This window comes from Xiphophorus couchianus, chromosome 8 (assembly GCF_001444195.1).
Source record: "Xiphophorus couchianus chromosome 8, X_couchianus-1.0, whole genome shotgun sequence".
Taxonomy (NCBI): Eukaryota; Metazoa; Chordata; class Actinopteri; order Cyprinodontiformes; family Poeciliidae; genus Xiphophorus; species Xiphophorus couchianus.
The window spans coordinates 11,664,311-11,691,979 of NC_040235.1; the positions used below are offsets into that span (position 1 = coordinate 11,664,311).

Here is a 27,669-nt window from a genome sequence, read left to right on the forward strand (position 1 = left end):
CATGCGTAGTATGACGCAAAACGTAACTGCTTCCTACAATCCACAGAAGTAGAAACTACTGACAATGCTGGTGTTATTACAATTCGTGTTTCCACATCAGATACGGTTCCCCCAGCGTCTCTTCACCGCTTCGCATCACCCAGGTAGCAAAATACACGCGTGCGTGTTCAGCGATCGTAACAAGCACGCGCTTGTTCAGCGCTCGTATCTAGAGAACTACGGATACCCTGAAAGCACAAACAACGTGTTTCAGCGAAGTTATCCCACTTTTTTCCAACGGCACCCTAATCAGACACACATAGTGCGTGTTTCCCCCCCAATATCTGGGGGGAACGGTACCTGATGGGGAAACGCGAATCGACGTGCCTTCAAGTAGAACTTTTTTTTTTTTTTTTTAAATACATGCCCACTTAGTTTCAAAGAACCTAGCACCAACTAGTGGCTTGGCGAGGGCATTTTTTACACACCTTTTCCATGTGTACCGTTACTGTGTAGACAAAGATTGTAATTAGAATGTCTTCATGTAAATGTGTTAACAGAAATGGAACAAAAATAAAATTTTTGTTGAATCATTGTCATGTAAACAGGGCCTAAAGTCACTGATTCTGATGCGGCTACTCCAGTAGATGCTGGCAGAAGACATTGCACCCCCCACAGGAGACATAGATGACATACAGTGTTTTGTAGCAATCCTACTACTGAATAACTGAAAATGAAAGTAATCTGATACAATGGCCTATCCAAAGTCAAAAACTTTGCCTGATGGACATGATGTTCCTGCAGAGTCTTTGCAAATTTTTGCAAACCTCATCAGACTGAACAAACAAGTAAGGGAAAGCTGACCGAAGTCCCTCCACAATGACTTGAGAGAGTGACTAGATGAGGCAGGATACATCTATTTATCTCTAAGTGATTTCTGCAAAAGATGGCAACTGAATTATGTGGTATACATATCTATTCAACAACTGTATTTAATTGAAATTCTTTTATCTCTTTGATGAAATTAGCATTTCACTATGAAAATGCATGATATGATGTGGACTTGAATTACAAATTCTCCAATTTAAGAAAAAATAGTCAAGCTTCTGTGGATTGGTCAAAAATAAGAATATTACATTACAACTTCCACAATTCTATTGGCACCCACCCAATATCTCCAATATAAGGTACATCAGCTGTGGAGCAGCATAAGATGAGCCTTTACAGTTTTACACTTACAGTATATCATTGTTCAGTGTTTATATTTGGTTACATATGTCGTTGTCCAACTGATAAGCTGAATGAGTGCATTTATCTTGTGCAACTAACTGGAAGTTAGTTTGTAATGCTCAATGTCTAATAACAAATTTTGGTTAAATATTGTCAGTAAAATAATTCAGGAACAGGAACTCTTTGCATAGTTACTGATTCGGTTTGAATAAACTGACCTTCTTAGTAGAAACATGCAAATCATTAAGTGAAACATTACAACCCTGACTTAAAGAAGGATTCACATTTGAAGCATTTGTTGCTTTTTAATCAGGCTTATTACAAGATGCGTATTTCATTAAGTTAAGCACAATTTAAGGAACTGTTGAGGGTGTGTTTTGACATGTGCAATGGTACTAAGATAAAGTGTGAACCACAACAGAATTAACTTAATCCACAGGGAGGCACACAAAAGGCCAAGGCTTTAGCCTTTCCTGTTTTCTGCTTTTATCCATACATGGCTTTGTATGAAAGTGTGCACAAAGGTTTTGCATAGAGCCAGATACTGGAAGTAACAACTTCAAATCTAGATCCAAGGCTGTGAAATTTTAACAAGTTCCAGAATTTGGTGGTAGAATTGATATATTTAAATTATGTGCTAAATTCACTGATTAATTTTGCTCAGCCATCTTTTTCAGAATCAAAAATTGTGAAAAATTTAGATTTAAATCCTGAAATGCCTCACTAGTCTGAGAATATGTCTTGCCTTCCTACAAGTGGCACTTTTTCTGACATTCTTGACTAAGCCTAAGTTGTTTTGCTTTCACGCTGGATGTTTGAACAATTTAGCAATATCCTGTTTTATTTGAGCTCCCAAATAACATCTTTTAGCAAAACAAACAAAATATTACCTAAATGCCAAGAGGCTATTTAAGGCTTTACTGCACAGACCTTTCCATAATTTACATGGCATATACACTACAACAAGGTATATCGGAAACCTCCTGTTTTGCGGCAATCAGATTTTTCTGAGCCAACCCTATCTATCCAATCAGAATTAATCTATTCAATTTTAGCAACTAACTGAATTTCAGCTGAATGTCAAACTGAGATTTTTTGCTGCTTAGAAATCCTTTGTTTTTGGGAAAAGTTTTCAAATGTATAAGATGTAAAAACAAAAGAGGATTACATATTCTTATCACTTTCATTAAAATAAATATAGATTCACACTTTGTATATCTAATGGTATTTAATTTATCCAAATGAATTTAAAATATAAAATTTAAATTCATTGATCGTACTCATGTTGACTTTGTCTATGTTAGCAATTTTGTGTGCTTAGCTATTAAGAATATCTTAAGTCTTGACTTTTAATTAAGTCTTTATTTTTTTATAAATCAAAGGAAAGTTCAAAATATTGATACCAAAACAAAAGCTACAGTTACATAATTACAGCTTAGTTATAACCCAACAACAAACACTGAAATGTATAGGTGTGTTCAAAATTAGTTTTCTGGTTTTTAGTATCAGTTTGATGTTCTGCAGTGAGATTTTTACTTTGAACCAACAAATGACAATTTAAAGACAATCTCACAGTGCCAGTAGGCTACTGTATATCGTGTACATGTGTAATGGACTACTGTGGTACATAAATGCTAATCCAGCTAATACATAAATGTATTGGCTGGATTCAGTTTGGTTCCATGATAGTACTTTTACAAATGGAGAAACAAGTATTTAAATGAATCTATGGAGTTTAAGATTTTTTTCTACATACCTCAATTAATTTATGCTGCCATAGAAGTAATGCTCAGACCTGTATAGAGCTAGATAGTTTAGATTTTTTAGAAAAAATCTAAGAAAAAAATGTTTGAATCTGTTCAGTTGTGTTGAACTTTAACACGTGTTTTTTGAGTGCATCAAAGCTTGCACAAATGGTTCAGAGTATTTGCACCATTGTTTGCTTTATTCAGACTTAGCCAGATAAGTATGAACACACCCTTTATAAAAAGCTATTTATGAGTTCTTATGACTTCCTGTTAGTTTGTTACAGTTTGAGGTTTGGCTTATTGGTGTTCTATTCAGAAGTTGGAGGTATGGACTGGGAGCCTCTACTCCTCTGCTACAATAAGTACTCTGTTCAGTTTTTTCACAAAGTACGGAAATCCAAATTTATTGGGGGGACACTTGTAAAAAACTGCAACCACTCTTTCATGTTTTTAATTTAAATTAGAATATCCAGGAAATACCTCCCAATTATTGGCGCTTTTATGTCCAGCTTTATTTCTTACAGTATTTAGTAGGGAATGTTGAAAAGTATGTGACCTTCCCTTACTCAGTATAAAGATCATCATTTACTGTGGAAATTATAGAGCTAAAGACAAAAACATTGAGCTTTTAGGATTACCTCTACCACAAGGGGGTTTCTGGCCTTTCCTACCAAATTCTAGTTCTAAACAAGGCTTCTGTGCTGCATAATTTTATTCTGAGTCTGCTGTGCGTACCAAACAAGTATCTCTTCCCACCATTTCCTGCTGTTTCTGTCACTTGACATTCACAGTAAATTCACAGTGAAGCTTTTACTTCACAGTGATGTAAAAGCTTCACTGCAAAACCAGATAGATTTTTTTTTTTTTTTTTTTACGTTTTGGCAAATCCTTGCAGAGTTAAACTGACAGAAGGTCTGCTTTCTGTTTGACACGCCTAAAAGCATTTAAGATTCTGCTATTACATCATAATCAGACTTTTTCCACCAGCAGTGAGTTGGTTGAGATTTAGAGCTTTGTAACTCTAGAGCAGGGGATCATAAAGTCTTCATAATGTTGCAGCACAAGTTCTTTGTTTTGGACATGTTCTGTGTTTTTTGGGATAATTGTGGTTGACGTTGCTAAGATCACAGCGTGCCAATGATTTTCATAGTTGGTTTAAATGTCAACTGTTTGTGAACATATGAAACAGTCGGGTTTCAGAGAACCAATACGAAGACTGAATGATGTCTTCACTCTTAAATGTTCTTGTTTTAGAGACAACCTTGCTGATTTTATTCAGGATTTAAGATGAGCTCTTTTGTCACACTTACATCTCCATCTCTCCATGGGTTGACTTCTCTGTGCAGAAACAGTCAGCCAGGCCGCCTTGCAGGCTGCTGCCATCAATCACAGTGATTACTCTGGAGCAATTGTCATAACAACCTGAAACCTAATAACCGACTTGAGTCCAGATAAGGCTTCAGATGAGTCTGGATCCAGACTGTGAAACCCTCCATTTGGGGACGTCTGACTGATCTAGTCAGTGGTAACACATGTCAGATGGTACATATCATACACAGACCACATTAGTCTTGTTATTATGCATATTCCTAAAGAGGACAGTTGACTGAGAATGAGGTTGAAAGTTTAGATCCATTTAAGTTCTTATTTTTTATTAATATTTATGCCAGATGTATAACCTTTGTCTGCACTTGTTAAGTAACTTCCTATCATCTTCATGCTATCGACCCGCTGGTCCGTTCGTCCCTTTTTCCAGTCTGTGGTTTCTAGATGTCCATTTTTAAAGTGTCACTCACTATTGTGTAAATATCTGCAATAGTATTTTTTTCTGTTTTGTACTCCTTAGAAATGTCTCAAAAGTATGGAAAATTGGATCTGGAAATCTGTAGAACTTGGAGAAAATTAGGTGTAGGAACCCTAAATTACCTGGAGAATTATTATTATCTTTATTTTTTAAAAATTTTGCAACAATTCTCACTCATAGCTTTTTAATATTTTTGTGTTGCTTATGTGAACTCATTAAAAGGAATATTATTAACAAGAGCAAACCCTAATAAATGGCATCCTAAAATGCCAATTACTAACTTTAGAAACTAACATGAACAGATCCAACTTGACTTTCGTCAGGCCTGAGATGAAATTCCCTTCCTTCAATAACATTCGCAGATGTTACCAGTGCAGAACCTAATCTGAAGAGCGCATTTTTGGGAGCTATTTTAAGCCTCTGATTTGGGGCATCATTGTAATCTACACAGGACTGAGTCAAAGTCAACTCTTTGTGTTTATGATGTGGTGGGAACATGTAATCCGGTGCAGCTGCATGGTTTATTAATGACATAGAATCTGTTGATGCTCTTGGTTTCTTTTTGAGGCTAACAGTAAGAAGTCGGGTCAGACATTACACACAGTGTGCAGCAAATTTTCAGGTGAGTCCCTCTGTCTGTGAGGTAGTTATTACTTTGCTAAGCATTTGAAATTAGCAGAGGATAGAATGGAAATTATGATTTATCCCCTTGGCAACAGTATCCTCCTGCAGCCCCTCCACACACAATCTCACACAAACACACACGCCCGCCTGCTCATAATCTGAGGTGTGAGAATATGTGAGTGAGAAGTATTTATTTACGTCCTACGTAGCCAGAAAAGAAGTGAATGTTGGAGCCTTTTAATTAGCTGCAGTTTTCAGCAGCACAGCGGCTGCGAGACAGAGTTCGTAGTTTCTGTGTTGTTGTTTTATGTTTTAGAAGAAATCTTTGTAAACTCATTCATACAGTGTGAAGCATCACCAGGTTTTAAGAATACTCAGTTTTAGGTTGTGCATTCAAGATGGAATATTCGAATCTGGTGTAAACCTGTTGCCATGTGGTTCAGAGGAGTTGAGTCACATGTGAAAAAAATGTATTAATTATAAAGGAGGGAAGCAATTTTACAAAGACTTGTAAGCATGTATGTAGTTTCTGTGTGACCTATACAGTTAATCTATTATCTTTTCCTTTATCTTTTTTACAGTCATATTTAGATAAATGCTTCAAAAGAGATTGAAATTGGATTACAAAAGTACCTGCTAACGGTACAGTTTTTGGTCATTCTTTATTTTGGAAGTATCTTTTTATCCTCACAAAGTCAGCAGCAGTCACAGTTTCTACCATGCTGCAGTTGTTTCTTAGGATTAAGTGACCTCACTGACAATCTGAACAACTCCACCCCTCTCCACCTCACTGCTCCACTTATGTGTCTGTTAAACGTTGTTTATACAGGTTATATTTATTTACACAGGGGCAGGACATAAAACAGTGTTTCACAATAAAAAAGCACCTACACTGTATTACTGTTCAAGTACAGCAATAGGTGAGAACATAAGAAGCATAGATTATGGTTTAGGTCGTATTCAAAACATTGATTTTATTAGGGGAAGATATTTTTCTCTATATTTGCCTGTCTAGCAAACACCTGAAAGTTTTCAGACAAAATTGACTTGGAACTTTTCCATGACTTTTACTAAAAGTAACTCTGGAGTATGACACTGCCACTACTAAGGCAGCAGAATATAAATATACGTCTATGGTAAGGAAGAATAGTTGGGAATGCTGCAATGATGATATGGCTTGTGATAAATGAACAAATATTAGTGTTAAAATCTTTCTGCTTTCCTTTTAGACCTGAGATAATGAGCATTGCAGCCAAAGCCACCAACATGTTTCGTGTGGGTAGTAATTTGGAAAAGTGTCCAGTTCTTGAAATTTCACAGTTTTTTAAAATAATTGTATAACTGTGTGATTTTAATTACTTTAAACAAATTAATAACCACACAGATATCAATTAAATATTTTCTTGGCATAAACCACTTTGAAAACATCCATTTACTTTGTAATTTCTGTCAACTTATGCATCTTCTGGCCCATCAAAAAGTAACATTCACATGAATTGTGCAGCTTTGCTTTGAAAAGTCAGTGCAAGTAAAAGTGACTGATACAGGAGAGGAGGAGAAGCAGCAGTGTCATCCTACCTGGTATTAATTGCCACATTATTTACCAAAAACAGCAAAAGGGCAAGATGACCTGCACATGTGGCAACAGCAATAACAATGATGGCAGCAAACAAAAAAGGAAACTTAAAGGATACGGAGTCAAAATTCAAATTATTCCCACACAAACTAACAGACATGAATTAAAAACACATTATGTCCAAAATGTGCTACTCTGCGGAGTCTGCAAAAAAAACAAATCTGTTCAGTCACAGAGTTGAACAGATTTGTTGCTTCATTATTCACAGAGTGGTAATTAAGCATCTAATACAGATTGTTCAAAGCAATTCACTGTTCTTCAAGTTCAATAAATGCAGTTTCCCTGAACTCAATTAATAATTCTGAGTAACATTTTAATATGGGCCATATCTGTGATTATAATATTTTCTATTATCAACCTGCTCCACAGTAAAATAATACTGTGAAGTTTTCTTTTCTTACTGATTTCCGTGTTTTATTCAATTTGAAAAGTTTGGGATTTTTTGAATCCTTCTCCCGAGTGATATTTTTGTACAATGAGATTTTTTTTAATGTCTTTGCAAACTCTTTGCAAACTTGCAAAGCTTTATTCCAACTTTAAAATGTTATTGTGAAATATAGCTCCAGTTAGGACACTAACACTCCACCTGGTAAAAATACAGAAAGTTAATTTTTGTAAGTGAGATTTGCAAAAAAACAAAAAAACAAAACTGGTAGCATTGTGACTCAGTTTCCTTCCTAATTCCTAATTGGTAACTTTGAAACTGCCAATTAAATGTAAAGTTTAACCTGTGATCGTATTGTGCTTGAATGCAGACGTGGAAAGTAGCAATTAGTTTCCCACACCTCCACTAAAGCAAATTTATCCAGTCAATATAACTGGAATGAAGTACATTTATTTATAGATGTAGAAGTGGTATTAACGTTATTAACTTATGTTTAAAGTTAGGTATTCAGTGTCTGTTGGCAGTGATGGTATTAATAATAAAAACTGTTTGCCGTACAGCCAATACAAAACAGACATAAAAATCCGCCTAACCTTTTCCTGCCCCTGCTTTACAAAGTTTATTTTGTTCAGCTCAGCTCTGTGTCAGTCAGTTGTGAAATGAAATCGGTGAGCTGTGAAAACACGCCTCCTTGGAAGGAAATCACTCCCAAAAAAATTGCAGCCGCCACTCAGAAATTCTTTTCCTTCCTTTCCTCAGCCTCTGGATTCTCTCTGTCCTTTGTCCTTACTTAGAATTTTCTTATTTATATCTTTATAATTTATTTTAGTGGGAGTAATTGAGTAATCAAGAAGCAGGAAGACAAAAGGACAAATGAGCAATTTTCAAAAAGAATTGCAGATGCAGGGACTATGCAAGGATTTTCAAACTTGAAGTGACAGAAACCTATGAATGATATTCACAGCTTTTTTTTATAATTAATGTTTTCAGATGATTGTGCTGCTTGTTCCTCTTCACTGGAATGATTAAATTATGACTGTTAGTTAAAAAAGGAAAGGAGGACACAATCTCTGAAGGGGTTTTACTTCAGAGACCTCAGCTAGACATTCTAAAAATATATTACCTCAATCTAGGAAAATACAACCCAGATTTCCAGTGTGTTCCCTTAGCTTAGTTTATATGTATGCATACGTTTGTTTGCAGACATCATTCTGTTTGAAAAGGAGTATATTTTTATTCAGTAATGGTAAAAAGATTTAAAATAAGTTATGATCAAGTCACCCAAAATTCATACAAACCTGCCAACACTAGAAAGAAGAGAAGCCAATAAATAACCTAATTATAGAAAGTAACAAAAACATCTGGAAACAAAACACATGATTTAAAATTCACCAAAAAATGTTCAACTATGACCTTTTCTGAATTTAATATGACCTTAAAATGATGCAAATGTTTGATTAGATTTTGGTGGACAAATTGAACTGTACAATATCTGGAAAAGGGTAAGAATAACACAGGGACAACTCTGTTTTTATGTTGGTTGGTGTATCACTCTGCCTGCTACATACAGCAGATAAAATATAGAATACACTACTTACTATAGAAATAAACTATTCCTAAAATAAATAAATTAAAAAATACTAATCTTACCATAGTAAATTGCAGAAGGGCTGGTAAATGCTTGTGTTGCAGATTTTTCAGATTGCACTACGGCTCATTGTTCTGCTATAGGGCTGCAAAGATGATGTAAAAAAAAAAAAACATTTTTAAAAATTTGGTAAAATTAGGATTCAATGTACTGTTTTTGAGTTTGCTGCATGCTCCTTATTATCCATATAGTGTTTTCCCTTAGCTGGAGCCAATCCCCTTTTATCCTTTGCCCAGACAAGGCTATGCAGGAAGTATGTGATCATCCCTTTTGTCTTATGAAAGCTAGAGCATTTTTTCCCCTGACAGATTTAGAGTGCAAAAGAGCCGTTTATGCTGTTTGTATTTTTTAAAAATACTCAGTGGGCGCTTGATTGAAAGATTAGGTCACTGAGTATCAAGGATGAAAAGAAACTCCTCTCTAATCCTCACATGGTCTTCATGTGTTCAGAGAACTGTCTCTTTTAAGTACTGCTGGTATGTAGTGTGTAGTGGGAGTGTTCTTAGGCCAAACACAGGGCGATTGTGGTGCATCCTGGGTAAAGTTATTTCATTGCTCTCCTCCATCTGATCATTTAACTAAAAATATATGTCAGAAAGTGATGCAAGTCTGCAATATCTGTGCTATAAAAGCTATCCATGTGATTTCTTTGCCTTTTAAAATCCTAATTTCATGTCTACATACAAATATATTCGGAAATATCCTCAGTTCATTCTCTCATAGCAGTGCTGACACAAGAGTCCTAAGCCTGCAGATGAGTCCCAGAGAAATGAAACTTAGATAAAAGGTAATGTGTCTTTAGGATGTAGGCATTGTTGACAAGGTCGCCTCCTTCCAGTCCATCAGGTGTCGATGCGGACCCTCCAGCGAGATAAAACCAGAGAGTCGCCATACAACAGGAGAGACAATGATGTTGTAATAGGTGCTTAAAACTGATATGGTTCCCACAAGTCAGTCAAACAAACCTTCGCTGCTGTTCCTCACGAACAGACGCTTACTGTAACATGATCATCCTTTCCACAAAGGATATTATTATAGCTTTTGTATTTTTCTTATATGGACATAAGTGATGAAGCATTTTTTTGTATCTAAATGGTCTGAAATGTTGTAGAGGCCAAATTTTACAGAAAACAAAAGATCGTTGTGTGCTACTGTCATGATATTTCTGCTGCTGATAATTTTACACAAAATATAATGGAAATGTTGTAAGCGTTTCAAATATATGTAAAATTTTTTGACAGGTTTACTGTTAGCATAAACATGTAATTATTGTGTACCTTGTAAGTTAGACTTCAGGGATGTTTTGTATCATAATTATTCTTTACAAATTAACCACGGCTATTAAGCTTTTTATGGTTTATAAAAATAATAACAAGTTGACATCACTACAGTGGAGCCATTATTATTATCTAGTTTCTTTTTTTCCACAGTGTTCATATTTTATTCCAGTGAAAGTCTTAAAAAATGTTTCACTCTGTCAAACTGAATCTTGGAATGCTTTCTGTAGTGTCACATGTGTTTTAAGGCATCCAAATTGTGAACTCGCACATTTGGTCAATAAATGCATCAAAAGCAGCATCCACCCTACACACTAAATTTGAGTTTACTTTAAAAAATCAGACAAAGGCTATGTTATATTTATGTTACATTTATGTTATACTTTGTACATAAATGGGGGTTGTCTGAATTTTTTTTTTCTATCAGATAACTCATAGATTTTATTGATTATGTTTTATTTCGGATATGTATGTTTTTACATTTCACCTTGTGCTTTTGGTCTGGTTAGCATGTTTTGTTTCTTTCTTTTAGAATTTTGCTTTTATCTCTTGTTAGAAACAGATCAATAAACTAAACTAAAGTTTGATTTAAAAACACGCAGTGGCAAATCGCTAGACAAATCCAAGATTTGTACTTATAAATGACGTCAGCGTCAGTGAAAAGTAGAACAAAAATAAAAGTTGCTTTTTGAAAAACACATTCAGGTTTGACCTTAGGTTTATAAATACATCCTGACCTTAACTACTTTTGAATCAACTAAATGGCTCCTTGTCATGCTTAAATACATTTTTAAAGCCTGAATAAATAGTTATGAGACTTAATGCCATATGTTATTCCTTTATGGGAAAAAGTCCTGGACTGTATATGAAGTCTGGTGATCTACAGCAAATCTATTTGAGAAAAAGAAACTGTTTCCAGGTGAGAAATGATATAGTTAACCATATGTTGTTATAAGCTGTTAAAATTCCCATTTGTGGCAGATTTCTGACTTTTGACCTTTGGTGGCACAGGAATGAGGAAGAAATTTTTTTTTTCTTTCATGACACCTTTTAAAGCACTGCCCTATTAAGTTATCAAGCTATTAATATGACCTCTAAAGAGAAACTAACAGGTTGATTTATTCTGGCGGACACAGCTGGTGCTTGTGACGGTCTAAATGCCCTATAAACATCACACATTATAAAGCTGTGATCCAGCTTCTTATTTTTAGCTGCAATGTTGCATTTTTGGCTTCTTTATGCTGCCACAAGACGGACACACAAGAGCAAGACATTCAGCCAGTTTACAGACGCATGCTGGCTGCTATTTGCAGGAAAAATGCAGACCTGTAGCAGGAGCCAACACAATTACTGTCTGGGTGTGTGTGTGTGCGTGTATGCGTGTGCGTATCATCAGGGCCATAGCATGGGGTGATGAGGACTCTCCTCGGCTGACCTCGGTGCAGATGACTAGGGATGGCCACAGCATCACCTCCACAGTAAGTCTAAAAAGATCCAACTTGATCCAGTGGATTTTGATTATTTCACACACATTTATTGATTCCCATGACTAATTATTGCTAACTTATCAATTAGATTTGCTTTAGATATTTTCAGGTTAAGCACAAAACGTAACTGTATTTTATTGGATCACAATTAGATTCTGATTATAAAGTGAAAGAATAATGAGATAGGTTTTATTTAATTATTTTTTTTACAGATTAAAATCTGAAAAGTGTGTCATAGATATGCATTCAGCTTCCTTGAGCCAATACTTCCACAAAGGACTGCAGTAGCAGCAGCACGTTTTTTTAGTGGATGCATCCAGATGCTTCGAACATCCGTAGAATAAGACTTTGGTTCCATTTTTCTTGTGCGTGAACATGCGTTTTTCAAGTCTTGCCACAGATTCTCTAATTAGATTTCAGTCTAGATTGCCTGGGAAATTCAATCACATGAAAATACTTAGCACTAACCCGTCCTTGTGGATCACATTTATTGGAACTATTGGAATCCTTGTTGTTAATACTTTTTACGCACTCCTTTTACTAAAATGCATGTCGTACAGTCCAATTATGTGATTGTAATTTTAGAGAACCGTTTTTTGATACAAACTAAGCCATGTTCCTTTATGCTGATGTGTCTGCATTTTAAAATGTTTTATTTTGTCACTTCTTATTCCTCTCACAGTTTTTTGGACGACGTAATAAATGATGGGCAACAGCAGCAGGAGCAGCAAGAATTCTTGAGCTCTTTGGAGACGGTTTTTCTCACCATCTTCCTCTCCGTCATCATTATTTTGACTATGTTTGGCAACCTGTTGGTTATGGTTGCTCTCTGCAAGGACAGGCATCTGAGGTGAGGTTGTTTTGGGTTGTTGTTTGGTACCTGAAGTGGAAAAAGCGTTAAAGTTCTCAAGTAAATAAAGTAAAGTCATCCTGCAGCTGGTTGGATGTGAACAGCACTTAAACACCTTCATATCTGTTTTTAATTAGATACCAAGATTAGTTTGGAAATGTCTGGAATTTAAGCATTTACTGGAGAAAAGCATTTGTACTTGGATTATTTACTCTCTGTCACAATGTCTAAGACTTGTGTCCATCTATTCTCAAATCTATCGTACGATTTGAGACCGGAAAATGTGAAGCTTAGACAAAAAGAACGCAGAGGAACCCTGGCAAAGAACTAGAACTGATATTTATTCTTCATGTTTCTGAGTAAGCTTTCCTGTTTTGTTGTTTCCTCTTAGAAGAAAAAAGACCAGCTACTTCATCGTCTCTCTGGCTTTTGCTGACCTGCTGGTTGCGCTGCTTGTGATGCCCTTTGCTGCCATCGAGCTAACCACTGGCCAGTGGCACTTTGGAGAAATTTTCTGCCTGGTGCGAACCTCTCTGGATGTTTTATTGACCACGGCATCCATCCTTCACCTCTGCTGCATTGCACTGGACAGGTCTGTGTCTGCGATAAGGACACAATACAGGAGAATTGAAACACACATGTTTTCTTCTAAAGCTCTGACTTGCTGGATGGTTGACATTTAGACTTTTTAAGTTGGGAGTAGCAGTTCTCAAATTTGAAAATAAGTCAGGAAGTTCCCAATACTGTAGTTTTCAATTTATTATTTCTTTTTTCACTATTTCCCATTTCTCTCCTATAGAAGGTATGCCTGGGCTAGTGATAGAATGCTTGGTTGTGTGTTTTTGAGGGGAGGCATCATTAATGGGGTTATTGCTGACATTAATTTTGTGTACCCTTCTTATTTTTCTTTCTCATATAAATTACTGCCTACTAAGTACTTTCGTCATTTGCAATATTTCTCTTTAGCACAAAGAAAATTAAATTATTCTAACTATTCTGCTTTCTATCATTCTTTTCTCTTTCAAAGGAAGGTACAGCAGGCCCAGATATTCTGTGTTGAGCGGTGTCTCTTTGTTTGACATCATTGATGGAGCTAATGTTACCATTTGCTTTGTGAACAATTTGTGTTTTTCTTTCCTATAATGTCCCCCAAGCTCTCTGTCTTTATTTACCAGAAAGTGCTATTAGTAGAGATCATGGTGCCTTTAATTCTGTGCATTCTTTCTCATAGAAAGTTCTCCTTCCCATGTGCTTCTGTGTTTTTTTTTTACTATATCTCTTTCCTGTAGAAAGCCACTGACAGAGCTGATGCTACTATTAACTTTGTTTTCTCTTCCTGTTACCTGTTGTAGAAAGGATGCCTGGCCCAATAGCCCTTTGTTACCTGCCTCTTTTATCTGGTCAGAGCTATTAATGATGCATACATGGTCATGAACTATGTGTACTAACTTTTATTTTCTTTCCCATGAAAAGTACCCATGCATTTATGTTCAGCTACGTTTCTTACTTATTTTTTTACACTGACTCTGGTTCTGCTGGTGGTTTCTTCCTGTTACAAGCAGGTAATTCCTTTCCATTTGGTTCCTCGGGATGAAGAACTGGTGAAAAGTCAAAGAGACGTCCTAATCATTTCAGTTTAGCTTACTCAGATACGCTTTTACTAACTGGAAATAAATTATCAAGCAAATTTGACTTAATTGTATTACTCAATGTGACTACATGTAAGTAGTTCCAAATCTATGTCATTGGATTTTATTTGAATGACTTGAACTGATTTAAATGAATTCTCTCAAATAGACGAGTATGAATGCATCATACAGAATAACGTCCTGTAGCTCAGTTTGTCACCATGGAAACATCTGATTCACAGCTTTGGGACTCTAAACATCAGCTCTAGTTTTACAACTTCAAAAATATAGATGTCTGCCTCCACCCCATTTTGCTAGTGGGCACCACATTTTGAAAACCAATGGTCATTTTATTAAATGAGTTCTATGTATAAATTGCATTCAATTTTGATCAATGCATGTTTAACACAGTGTATAATGTGCAAATCTGTGTTTGTTTTTCTAGATATTACGCCATCTGCTGCCAGCCGCTGGTCTACAGATATAAGATGACCCCAGTCAGAGTGGCACTTATGCTCATCGGTTGCTGGGTCATCCCCACATTTATCTCCTTCCTACCCATCATGCAAAAGTGGAACACTATTGGTATAGAGGACATTGTGAGTTCTCAGTAGCTAAGATTGGAAATGTTGAAAAGGTGTTAAAAATAGTGGCTCTCTTGTCTTTGCTGTTTAGATTGCTGACAACAATATTTTCTGTGTTTCAAAAAGCACAGGTGAGTTTGTTCGAGTCACAGATTGCCAAAGACAGACACACGAGCCATATCATCAACTTATAGTCAGTTTTTTTTTTTGACTAACAGTCTTTATTTCCTTCTGTGATGAGACAGGAATGCCGTAGTCAAAACGTTAAAGCCACGTGGAGTGAATAGAAATGTACGCTATGATTTTCAGATTATTAAAAGAAATTAATCCCTGTATCATATTTCGTCTTTATTATTATCCACCATATTTGGCATATCTTGTAAAATTCCAGACAACTAAATTGAGGCTTGTCAAAATGCCAAAAAATGACAGAGTTGTGAATAATTTGCCTAGAAACCATGGATTATATTAAATTGTTTTTACATGTTGAGCTTCTGCTCCATCTGTGCATTTTTTATTTATCCCTTGTTGTTTCTTAGCAGTTCCAGGGCAGCTTGCCAGACAGACTAAACCTTTTTTAGTTGAAAAGGATATTACTAAGTACATTTTTATTATGGCTTTTAACATAACTGTTTCTTCAGGCTGTTTGGAATAAATGATGGAAACCGTCAGCGTGGGTCTCTCCAGAGTTCCTGTGTTTATTCTAAGCTAAACTAATCCTCTCCATATAGAATATATCACGATTATTTCTTTGTCTCCTGTCAGATTGAAGAGAAGCAATCCCTTTCGGGAGGCTCCAACACAAGTTGTGTGTTTCTGGTCAACCAGCCTTACGCCTTGATCTGCTCTGCTGTCGCCTTCTACGTGCCGCTGGCCCTCATGGTTTTAGCCTATCAGCGCATCTATGTCACTGCCATGATCCATGTCAGGCAGATAGAGACTCTTCACCGTGCCGGCTCCTTTCCGCCTACACATTCGGACCAGGTCATGACCATACAGTCTTCCAACTCCTCGGATCCACGGAATCACTACCGCCTGAGGACAGCAACCGGGCTCTTGTCCTCAGAACAGTCTCAAAGAAGACACAGACGCATGCGCATTGAGACGAGAGCAGCAAAGACACTGGCGATCATAATGGGCTGCTTCTCCCTGTGCTGGGCGCCATTTTTCATCACGAATGTGGTGGACCCCTTCATCCATTACTCTGTACCCTGGCAGGTTTGGACAGCCTGGCTGTGGCTGGGGTACATTAACTCAGGATTGAACCCCTTCCTGTATGCCTACCTGAACCAGGCTTTTCGAAGGGCGTTCCTCGTGATTCTTTGCTGCGGAGACGACCGTTACACTCAGCAGGGCACCTGCTCCACAGGCTTCCACAGGCCATCCTCCGTCCAGTCAGTCAATGGGACCTCCATGGCTCTGAGGTAAAACACAGGGAAAAAAACAACCACATTTAAAGATTCTTTACTCCAACAATAATGCTGGGTTCCAGCTGTAGTCAGAGTTAGAAAATCCTACTTCCCAGTCAGAAAAATCAATTGCATAGCCTTCCAAAGTTGAATCTGTGTTTCAATATGGCCGTATCTCACATGAACAGTAGTAACATTTAGTGGAAACGTGTGCATTTTACAAGACACACATGTAAAAGTGAATCTAAAATCAATTCAGCCCCTGAACCTCTAAACTGAACAAACTGAAAGTTGTGTTTGCTTACTGAAGTAAAGCTTAAAAATATGTTTGTAAGAGCCATTGCGAACAATGTTTGTAGGTGTCGCCATGTTGAATTTCCGACTTCTTAACTAGAACACAGTTACCTCGGATCTGACAGTAAATCCAGTTCCAAGTTCCCAATTCCCAGATAACTGGAACGCAGCATGAGGCTGTATTTCTGAAATATAATTGCACATCAAGCTTATTGTCAGAGCAGTAATTATATGTGTGAGAGTAAAGGTGTAAATGGACTTGTTAGAGTGAGCATCTGCATGTGGGTGTCTGTCTCCTACAGACCCGTGGCAAAAAGAAAACAATTTCTACCTTTGGTCAGAAACAGTTCTAAACATCACGTTCATCAAGGCAACACAAGTATTATATTATTGTAAAGAGTATAGTGCCTATAAAAAGTATTCACCCAATCATGATCAATAAAATTTGGCTTTTTTGATAATAAAATTTTAAGATAAAAATACAAAATAATAAATAAAAGTCAAATAGATATTAACTCCCTTCCGGTTCATATTTAGTAGACCCACTTTTAGCTGCAATCACATCATAGAGTCTTTGTGGACAGGCTTGAACATCTGGATGCTGTAATTTTACTCCATTTTTCCTCACAGAATTATTCACAGTCTGATATTTCATAGGAATTGACTGTGAGCCGTACTTTTCAAGTCGTCCAACAAATTGTATTGGACTGACGTCTGGGCTTTGACTGGGCCATGCCAGAACATCTAGCTGATTCTCCTCAAACCAGTATTGTGTAGCTTTGGTTGGATGTTTCGTTGTTTTGCCGGAAAATCAATGTTTTCTTTCAGAAGGAACAATGTATCCTCCATAATTTCTCTATATTTAGTAATTAGTGCTCACCAAACACAGTATCTTGTCTGATGGCCAATAAGCTAAATTGTGGTCTCATCAGACTAAAGAACTTTCTTCCTCTTGACCATGGAGTCTACATGTCTTTTGGGATACTCTAATCGAGCCTCGTCAACCTCCCAGACAAACGTGTCTTTATACTAAAATAATTTAAGACACATTCACTGCAGTCTGTATTCTATTCATTTTCAGACTACAAGCACGAACGGGCTGGACTTATATAGAATTAGGCAAGTCACCTGTGGGATGAATATTTATGTAATCACATAAATATTAGAAAAAACATTTTCTAATATTTTCTATAATAATAGAAAATACATTACATATTTTTATTTGTAATTTTTTTTACAGAAACTGGTATTAAATTTGATATATACAGTCGTTGAAACATTAAGTGTTTTTGCAGAGGGGGGTTGAACACAGATGGATGCAAAGCTTTTCTGTTTTATATGTGGAAATGATTTTTAAAACTACATACACTTTTCTTTTTCTAAATTATGCATCATTTATTTTGGCCTGTCACATTAAAATTAAGTCAATCTACATTGGTGTTTCTGGTTATGTGATGACAAAATATGATAAAGGTCATTTTTGTCTTGAGTACAACATGACAAATGAAATCACTATGCTCGTCATAAATGTACATTAACAAATACTTTTATGAATCACAAATCCTGATTTAAGTATAATGTATATTACAATAGATGTAATAGTGTTTTTCCACAGTAGGGTCTGTGTTAACGGTGGTGATTTAGTTGAAGGCTGAGTTTGGATTTTCTGCTTCTTCGAGTCAGGTGGATGATGGAGGAGGCGGCCTTCATGTGTCTGCACTGTTTAACATTTTCACAAGTGCTTCACGCTCAGAGAGAAACAAAGGCGAGCACATGATCACTTACAGTCACACAGATGACAGATTCATTGAATATGGAATGTAGACTTGACAGTAATCAACATAATGAAAATGAATTCAACATTTCCTCAAAATAAATCCCAAGGGCGTGAAATACAAAGAGAAAAGAAGTCCTATTACAGACTCCTGAGGCATCCCACAGCCAAAAGATGATCTTGAAGTATCATTCTGACACTTTACATTTTTAGTTAAAGAAAGAAATAATTCCCTCTCGTGTTTTTCCTTCAGCTGTCATTGTGAGTGTATATATACACAGTGGCTGAGCCGATATCTCTGCTCTAGTCTTAGAACTTTTGCCTGGAATACCTATTTTGTGTGGGCTCATGTTTCTCTACCATCTCTGCACACATTTCTTTGGGCTCTTCATCTGTGTGTAGGAAACAGTAAAGACAAATCAGCCTTAACTCCAGTCTGATGTCGTCTCTTAAAATCCGTCCATGACGGAAAACAGACTCAATCAGATTACTGCCGACATGACACTGGAAAGTCAAATTACAGGAGGAATCCGGTCGTGTTTTATCAGGGAGCTTTAGACCTCTAAGGCAGGCTTGGAGTGCTGAGGGTCTGTTGAGTCAGCTTGGTGTTTTTCCATGTATTTCTTGCCACTACAAAGAAACAGAAGTGTTTTCATTACCATTTAGCCTATAGGCAAATTTGAAATGTTAATATGCTTGTGCTGATGTCACTACAATACACAAATAGTTAAGTTTACTTGTCCTGATAACACTATTTTTTTGTTTGTGGTTCATACAGAGTCGGACATTTGATTGTGTACTCTGAAATTCTGACATACAGTGTGCATTGTAAAAGGTATTCATACTTATTCACATTTTGTCACTTACAACCCTAAACTTTATTGTTTTGGGGGATTTCTTGTGATGAACCATTACATTAAAATACAAAAAGAAATGATTCACAGTTTTCACATATTTTGGGAAATAAAAACATGAAAACTGTATCTTGTATCCAGGTTCAATACTTTGTAGAAATATTTCCCTGAAACTGTAGCTGCTAGTTTAAGGGTATGTTTCTATCAGTTTTGATCATTTACAGACAGAAATTTGCCAAGTAGCTCAAACTTAGTCAGACTGAATGGAGAGCATCTCCGAGCAACATTTTCAAGCTTTGCCACGAATAGTTAATTAGATTTAAGTGTGGAATTTGACTCAGCCAGTCTAACACATAGTCATATGTTAGGATGACCCAGAATCATGACTTTGATCCAAATCCCTCCATTGTATGTGTGGCTGTCTGTTTAGGGTAAGTGACCTGCTGGAATGTGAAATTCTGCCACACTGTTGAGTTTTTGAGCCTTCTAGTCCATTTTCTTCCTGGTCTGGTCCGTATTTAGCACCGTGCATCTTCCCATCAACTTCTCTGTCTCTTTTAAAGAAGAGCTTTCCCACAGCATGAGGCTGCCACCCCCACATGTCTCTGGGGATTGTCTGTTTTAGAGACTTTGATTTGAGGTCAGCTCTACAAAGGGCAGTCTACTAAATTCCACGAATAGAGTTATAATACTACAAGAAAAATAGTTGTAGGTCAAGGAAGTCAAAATCATGGGAGAATAAGGCGTTAATATTACCAGAAAAAAGTTGTAGTACTAGGAGAAAAATAGTAATTTTATGAGAATGCCAACATGAAAATAAAACCTAAACAGAAAGTTGACTTCTTGTCAAGTTATATTCACCAAATATGGAACGTTTGAAGGCAAATAGTTGCACTATTTATTAGAGGTATTGGGGTTCAGAAAGATGAATAAAAATACAGACTATTTTAGGATTTCCATTGTAAAAAAAACCCCAAAACAAATCATGTCTAATTTTCTGTTTAAATTACAAGTAGATGTTATATATACAACAACCCAATGCAGTACATTGAAGTTTGTGGTTCTAATGTGTTAAAATGGGAAAAAGCTCAAGGGACCTGAATACACACTTGATTTGTGTTTGGTATCAAAACAAAGTTGGACACTTCTTTCCCCTGGAATATAGACTGTCTTCCTGTTTTCTACAAGTGAAATCACAACAAATCTTAAAGTTAAAACATATTTTGTAAGATAGTTTGACTTGTTGGCATTGCTTATGAACTTGATAAAATGTTTGAATGCAAAAGACTGAACAAAAAGGGGAAGTAAAGAGTGGAAAACATAAACAGAAAAGGAAAAGAGAGAGCAGTAAGGACATGAGAGAAGGCAGAGAGCTGAAAGAAATGACTGTAAGGAAGGCAGATGAGGATGAAACAGAGAGAGAAAGACCAGGAACATGGAAATATGGAAGGAAACGTCAAAGAAAGGGATGATCACACTGCAGGCTCTTATGACGTGTTTTTATGCACTGTCCTCATAAATTCCAGCACATGTGTGTGTGCACACTTGTTAGCCCTGTGATGGACTGGCGACCTGTCCAGGGTGCATCCGAACTCTGCTGCTGATGTAATCTATTTTCCTACCTCCCGACAGAAAAAGGAGACTTTGAAACCTCCCAAAGCTTGGCACAACTTTTTGTGTGTTCATATACAGCATGAAGTTTACAGTTTCTGTTATTGGAAAGTATACATTGGCTGTCAGAGCTTGAGGGCTGGCTGAAACACCCAGAGAGAAAGAATGCACTATGCTCTGATTAAACCAAATTGGAAACTTTCAAAAGTTATGGTTAAACATGAGTACCACGTTTACAGTGAAATAGAGCAGTTTCTGTTACCAGTCAGTTTTGACTCAAACCTTAAAATGCTAAAGCTGACATTTTCAATTCATTGGTCAACATTACAGTGAATCCAAGCTTACGTCCAAATCATCAACAGCAGCAACTTATCCAGAGCCCAGAACCGCATCTTACAGAAAATGTCTTAGATCACCTAAACAAGATATGTCCTCTCAATCAAACAGATTGGGAAACCTTTCGTCAGGGAGTGTGGGCAAATATTGCTAAGTCAGCATGTCAGTCAAACAAAGAGCTAAAATTATGGCTCCAACAAACCATTAGTTTAAGGGTGTGAACACATATGCAACAAGGTTCAAAGTTTGTAGTTTTTTTTGTTTTGTTTTATTTTTTTAACATCTCCCCAAGGATTAATCTCTTATCTATACTCTACACTGTACATGTCATAATAAAGAGTATAAAAGTTTGTGCTTCATTCATTAGAGTCCCATAATTTTACATCAGCCATTTGAACAGCTCTGAGAACATTTTGAGTTGCGAGTTAAGGTAGAATTACTAAAAGGTTAATATGAGTATTAAATATCAGAGGTGGCCTACATTTTTTCTCTGTGTTTCAGTAACAAGTAATTCTATCAATTTTTTGCGACTTCATAATCTGCTTTGTGTTTCAGTTTTCTTGTTCCCCTCATAGATTAATGCATGAGGTTATCCTCGATTTCTCTCAAATGGCTTCTGTTCACTCAACCTTCACATCTTTATCTCATTCAGAGAAGCTAAATTTAGCACTTTAAACATAATGCATCCAGTCACCATGAATTAAAACAATGTGAAAATAAATCATGCTATACATTAAAAACCCTAACCAGTTTTTCAATTTGTTCGCACGAGAGAAAGTGTATAATTCTTGAGGTTTGGACATTAGAGGAAGAGAAACAGACATGACAATTTGTCTCTCTGAGTGTTAGATGAGCGAGAAAAATATCAAGCATCAAATCAAGACTGTCAAATTGTTCCAGTAACAGGATCTTTGTGATTCTCTGCGAGTTCCCCTTCAGCTCTGACTCAAACAACTGTTCTAAAAATAAACAAAGTTTTACTAACTTTTCTATAGTTTTTGAACAGAAGATACCAAAATACAGAAGCCATGTAACTTGGAAACTAAATAAACTCCAAATTCTTAAACTCTCTTTGTAGGAATTATTCTCTTTCCAAAATTTTAATGTTTCATAATTATTAAGAGCCGGTGAAGCTGAGCTTCATGCTGCAAAGAAATTTAAGAGCTGTTCAGAAACAGGCAAAATCTATACTCAGGAATCCAGATGGAATGATTCTTTATTGGATAGCCCTCAAAAAAATAGAGGCATTAAATATTTATTTTAACATTTACTATTCAATTGTAAAATAAAAAGCTTGCAGAACTTGTTGCATTGGTTATATTTATGTAATTTCAGATCTCTTTGCACTTATCCCTCCATGTTTCCAAGGAAAAGAGAATTTGAACAAAAAGGGATACGAAAATTTTGTGCTGAATGTGAATATGGCTCAAGTTTGAGAGAGAAGTCGCTCTTGAAAATTTGGAGTATGAAGCGCAAACTCTAATGAGGGGTTAAGGTAAATGTATTGAACTGTCACAGCACAGACATTCGTAGGTTCATGCAGAAAACCTACTTTACGTAAGTTATACCACTGTCACTTAAAAGAAGGCATGCACGGATCCATGTGTTTCATTATGTGTCATAACAGAAAGTGTACTGATTAAGCTGCAATATAAAGAGCACTCCACACCAAACTACTGCAATAACAGCTGGTAATAACACACGTTTGCTTAATTTTAATTTGAGAGTTCAGGTCACTACGATACTTGATCTGTAACAGCAGTGGGAATCAGTTGGCTGCTTTCCGGCTTTTTGGCTTAAATCAATTGTAGTGACAGGGCTGGTACTATATCCTTAATTGAGCAGGACATTTTCAAGAAAAGCACCAGTAGACGCTTAAGTTCTTAAAACGTGCCGTCTAGAGTTCAAATAGTATTACACAAATGATAACCATTAGAACTATTGATGTAAGCCGGTCATCATTACTGCACACAATCTATAGATCATACAAGTTCCCTAACCTCACAGGACTTTCTGTAAATATTTTCATAGATCTCTTATTAATAATCCCAAAGCTGCACTGGAAATTAAAGTGTCCTGTAATATCAGCCAATTGATTCTTACTGGATACTGCACATTTGGTAACTTTAAATAGACTAGATTCCATTTGTATGATGAATCAATGCAAACAGGAAACACTAAAGAGCTTCCACCTTTTTTCATTCCTCCCAGTTTGTTGAACTCCAAACAATCACATCTGTATTTCAGTGGTGCACACAGGGGTCACTAGTGAATCTTTAACCATTCAGCCTATTCTAGCTTCAGGTGAAGTACATACTTTACATTTCTCAGTCTGCACAAAAAAGTCTGCAACAGTGGGTATCTGAAGCTGACGAGTGAAGGGCTCAGTTTAAATCTGACAAAAATACAGACACTGAGCCTGTGCACTCGGTGCAGCTGCAATTTAATTTCAGTTTAAATTTCAGACATTCTTAAGATTTATTTAGTTTATTTCATATTTCGTCTCTCTGATCATGTGTTTTTATTTAAACCTTCTGCAGCAGAAACGTTCCCCCTCAGAAGCAGATAAAATACAGAGTAGTTCATTTCAGTTCTGTTCAATGCAGGTAAATTGTTTTTGAGGAAATTGATCATTGTGCTCCCAGTTCAGTAAAGTCTACCTGCATGCCAAAGCAAATATGAATTTAATTTTGGGGCATTGTGCTGGCAGCACTCTGAGTGAGTTATTGTAGCACTCCAGCCACCACAGCTCTTGTGTGTATCACATGCTGCCAAAGCTGTAGCTTCAGATAAATGAATGGCTTTAGCCACGTTGCTGGTACAGAAAACAGTCCACTCCAAAATATACCATAGCTCAGAGTTTCAGTGGTGGTTCTTGCATGAATGGTGATTAAGGGACCCTGTCCTACTGTTGCCCCTCAACCAATTAAAATGCAATTTATCAATCAGCTTTATTGTCAATTCCTCTTACATGTCCAGACATACAAGGGAATCGAAATGACGTTTCTCACTATCCCACAGTGATACAAGACAGGGCATTACTAACATTGAGTAACAATAAAAGACACAGTCTAACTAAAATTATCCTAAACAATTAATAAATAGATGTACAATAACTAGACATATAGCGTAAAAAGTTTTACAACTGAGAATGTATATGTATATATAAGTATATGGAGATATACAGATAAAAAAAGTGGCAGAAGTGCAGAGTTTAAATGCCGAATTTGCCCTCTATGTTAGGAGGAAGGGCAGTTGTGCAAGGTTCTGGGTTTTCTTCTTCTTCATCTTCTTGGCCGCTTTGATGCTGAGAGGAGGGAATTCAGCATCCTCACAGCCTGATGGATGAAACTGTTGGAGAATGTATCTGAGATTCTGGTGGCCCAAACTGAAGTTCAACCTTTAAGGAAGCATTTGTTACCTAGTCTCCTGATCGTCCTCATTAAGCAGATTATAATACATTATAGTCTCTTTGGGGGAGATCTGACACCACAGACATGTCAGATCTCTATTTCATTCACAAAATCCATTGAAAACTTGTTTAGGGTACAACGAACTGGCAAGTCATATTTTATTATCTGACATATCCACCACTGTGGTCAACTACCCATATCAAAAACAATCTATAGACATAAAAAAAAGTAGGGCTAAAAAGGTACTCCACTTGGTGAAGATGTGCACACGCCTCCAAATTGTGTCCAGCTACACTGTGCTGTTTGTTTGGCAATCTGAAGTAAGCTGTGAGTGTTTTCAGGCAGTAGTTTAAATGCAAAGTCTATTTGGTTCTACTGAGACCCATGAAAATCAGCTGTAGGTTTTTAGGCGTCTAGTTTCACACATTTAAAAATCCTGTGTCGTTCTTGCTTTAACACATGCTCACAGAGCAGCTGGTATTGTATGAAAAATATATAGCTTATTTCAGATAATTGTGTAGATACTCAAAGACCTTTCAGATGTCAGGATAATCACCACACCACATTCCAATATAAATCCACACGTGAAAACAAATTGATATTTAAGAAGTAGAATTATGGCCAACAATGTTCTGGTCTAACAAAAACAGATGAAGTTTGGATCAACAAAATTGGCCCCAGACATCTTATCTTGAAAAGAAATCTTCCAATGGGTGAACGATGGACACCTTTGAGCTGACAGACCGGCTCGATCCAGCCTTGATTTTGCTTTTCTGCACGTTTTTCTGAGACTGGTATAAAGTGCAGACAGCTTCTAATAAGTTTCAGCTTTTTCCAAGAGATGGTATCAGGACGGGCCGGTTTTTCACACGTTGGTTAGAAAGGCTGACTGGTGCATAAGCATATAGCTTACTAATATTTAGCATTGGCTTAGCTTCTTAAACTGCAACATCAAGCTTAAACATACAAAACTCCAAAGCACTTTGTTAAATGATTACCTGTCAGTTGTTTTAATGATGTGCCCCCCCATTGTACGCAATACTTGCAGGGGTAAATGACAGCTGTCCAATGACTGAGATCAAAGTACTACAACAGACCATGAGTGTTTTTTCCTGTAATGTGCAGTGAGTGTGAAGTTAAACTAGGTAAAATTTAAGCCCAAATGAGAAGAAAATTGAGAATGATTGAACGAATGCAAATAAGATCAACCATCAGTTCAATGCCCTTATGTAGAATTTGGTTTGTACATCAAAATGCCACAAAAAAAGATCTCTAAAGGCTTTTGCTTGTTATCGAGTTGTACATCTATAAGCAGGAAGTGAGTTGGTTTTACTTCAGTGGAATGGGAGAGGATCAAGAAGAAAATCCTGGCAGATAAAATCGTTTTTTGGCCTTATCTGAGAACACCAGGCCTGTTTGGAGAAAGGAGCGGCTTTTCTTTTGATCTCTGACAGGAGACATAGTAGAGCACAGTGATGTGGATAAAAGTAACTTTAAACTGTAGAAATTTTAAATTAATAATTTAAAAAAATATCTACATTACATTAATTTTTGCAATGACAAAAACAGGTATGATGGAATAATAGAAAACAAACAAATGCCAAAGGATTTTTCTAATGACATGCTAGTATGCAATCATTTTAAGCTTTTATTTAGATTATGCTGATTTACTAGCAAGTTTAGCTGAATTCTTTTAAAGTAATTGGAACCAAACAACAATAATAAAGCTGATATGGATGCTAGAAAGACGCTTTCTGATCTGTCCAGAGACTTTTCTGCCCCAGAAACCCAGAAACCAGTGCGGACTGATGATAATTTATTCTGTTTATAGTTTTGTTGGTCATTGTTGAAGTTTCCTTTCCATGAAGAATCTGAGCTACAATCTCTTCCAGACTTAATTTTCCTTCTGAGAGCAGTCCCAGTTAGGCTAGTGCTACATGTGCAAAAAGCATTTTTGATTTGTTTAGCTGCAAAAATTGTGCCAGTGTTTGTTGTGACACATAAATAATTCTATCCAAGTGGTCTGGTTTAGATTCTTCTGCAGTCTATCTATAAAACACTTATTAAAAATATTAAAGAGAATCAAAAGTATGTGTGGATATGTTGTCCTCTCATTCCCAAGTTAATGGGCAAGTTAACTTCCACAACATATTTTGATGACTTACCCTTAGCTCTTATAACCTAACCGTATTTAGATTTGTTTTTTGTGATGTTTATAAAGAAACTTCAAAATCTTTCACACCAAAAGACAGCATTAGCTGCCCACAGTGGTGAGCAATAACTTTTTATAGCTATCCAAATGACTTCCTGCAAATTTTACATTTAAACAATGAGAGTGCATTGGATTACGTATTGCAGCTGAGGGAAATGCAACTAAAATCTAAAATAATAAACTTCTGTCTGAATTTCTGAAGTGAGAGTTGATTATTTTTCTTGCCATAATATAAGTTATGTTAAGGCAGACTTGTATGCTCTCTTATTTAAAGGAGCAGTATGAAGGATTTAGTGACATCTAGTGGAGAAGCTACAAACTACTGCCAATCTATCATGTTCCTCCATTTTATTTTGGCATGCGTAGTAAATATGACATTCATACATGTGTTGTTGCAAGGTGATTGAGCTGCAGCTTATTAACTTTCTTACTCTCTCTTCTTAAACGTACTTTGGGTTATTTGGTACAAGACAATATATAAACCTTGCATACAAGAACCCAACTCCAGGAAAAAGGAGAGGTTATTTGAAATCCATATATGAATATGTTTACTGTTTAGAGTTGGCAACAAGGTTTAAAAGGAAACTTTAAAGTATGATTCCTAAGAATAATATTTTGTTACCTGCATTTTGGCTATCTTTTTAGTTCAACAGTAAACAGGAATACAAAGATCCACTGACTTTCACGCAAAATCAGTCTTGGGTGCACCCTTACGATACTAGTATCTATTTGGGATACTTCATTAGCATCTACTTGGGCAGATACCAATGAAAATGCCTTTTTGAAGGAAGAGTGGTTATTTTCTGTTCTTGTTGCTAAGACCAGAGAAAAAAATTAAAAACATACTGACTACAGGTTGTTGTCCCAGTAGCCATCTTCCAATCTC

At 36.4% G+C, this 27,669-nt stretch overlaps 1 protein-coding gene across 3 annotated transcripts in view; it reads left to right on the top strand.

The window, feature by feature from the left end:
- LOC114149304 (5-hydroxytryptamine receptor 4) overlaps nucleotides 1-27,669 on the top strand; it is a 44,108-nt gene that overhangs the window by 8,204 nt on the left and 8,235 nt on the right. For 2 of the 3 annotated variants that reach the window (XM_028025053.1, XM_028025052.1), the window contains exons 3-7: nucleotides 11,728-11,809; nucleotides 12,501-12,668; nucleotides 13,060-13,260; nucleotides 14,742-14,895; nucleotides 15,646-16,304. In XM_028025053.1, the coding sequence (XP_027880854.1) occupies nucleotides 11,787-11,809; nucleotides 12,501-12,668; nucleotides 13,060-13,260; nucleotides 14,742-14,895; nucleotides 15,646-16,304 (1,205 nt within the window). In that variant the 5' untranslated portion in view covers nucleotides 11,728-11,786. Of the gene's footprint in view, nucleotides 1-11,727; nucleotides 11,810-12,500; nucleotides 12,669-13,059; nucleotides 13,261-14,741; nucleotides 14,896-15,645; nucleotides 16,305-17,213; nucleotides 17,418-27,669 lie in introns of those variants that run through there. The other variant, XM_028025054.1, reaches the window with a different exon arrangement.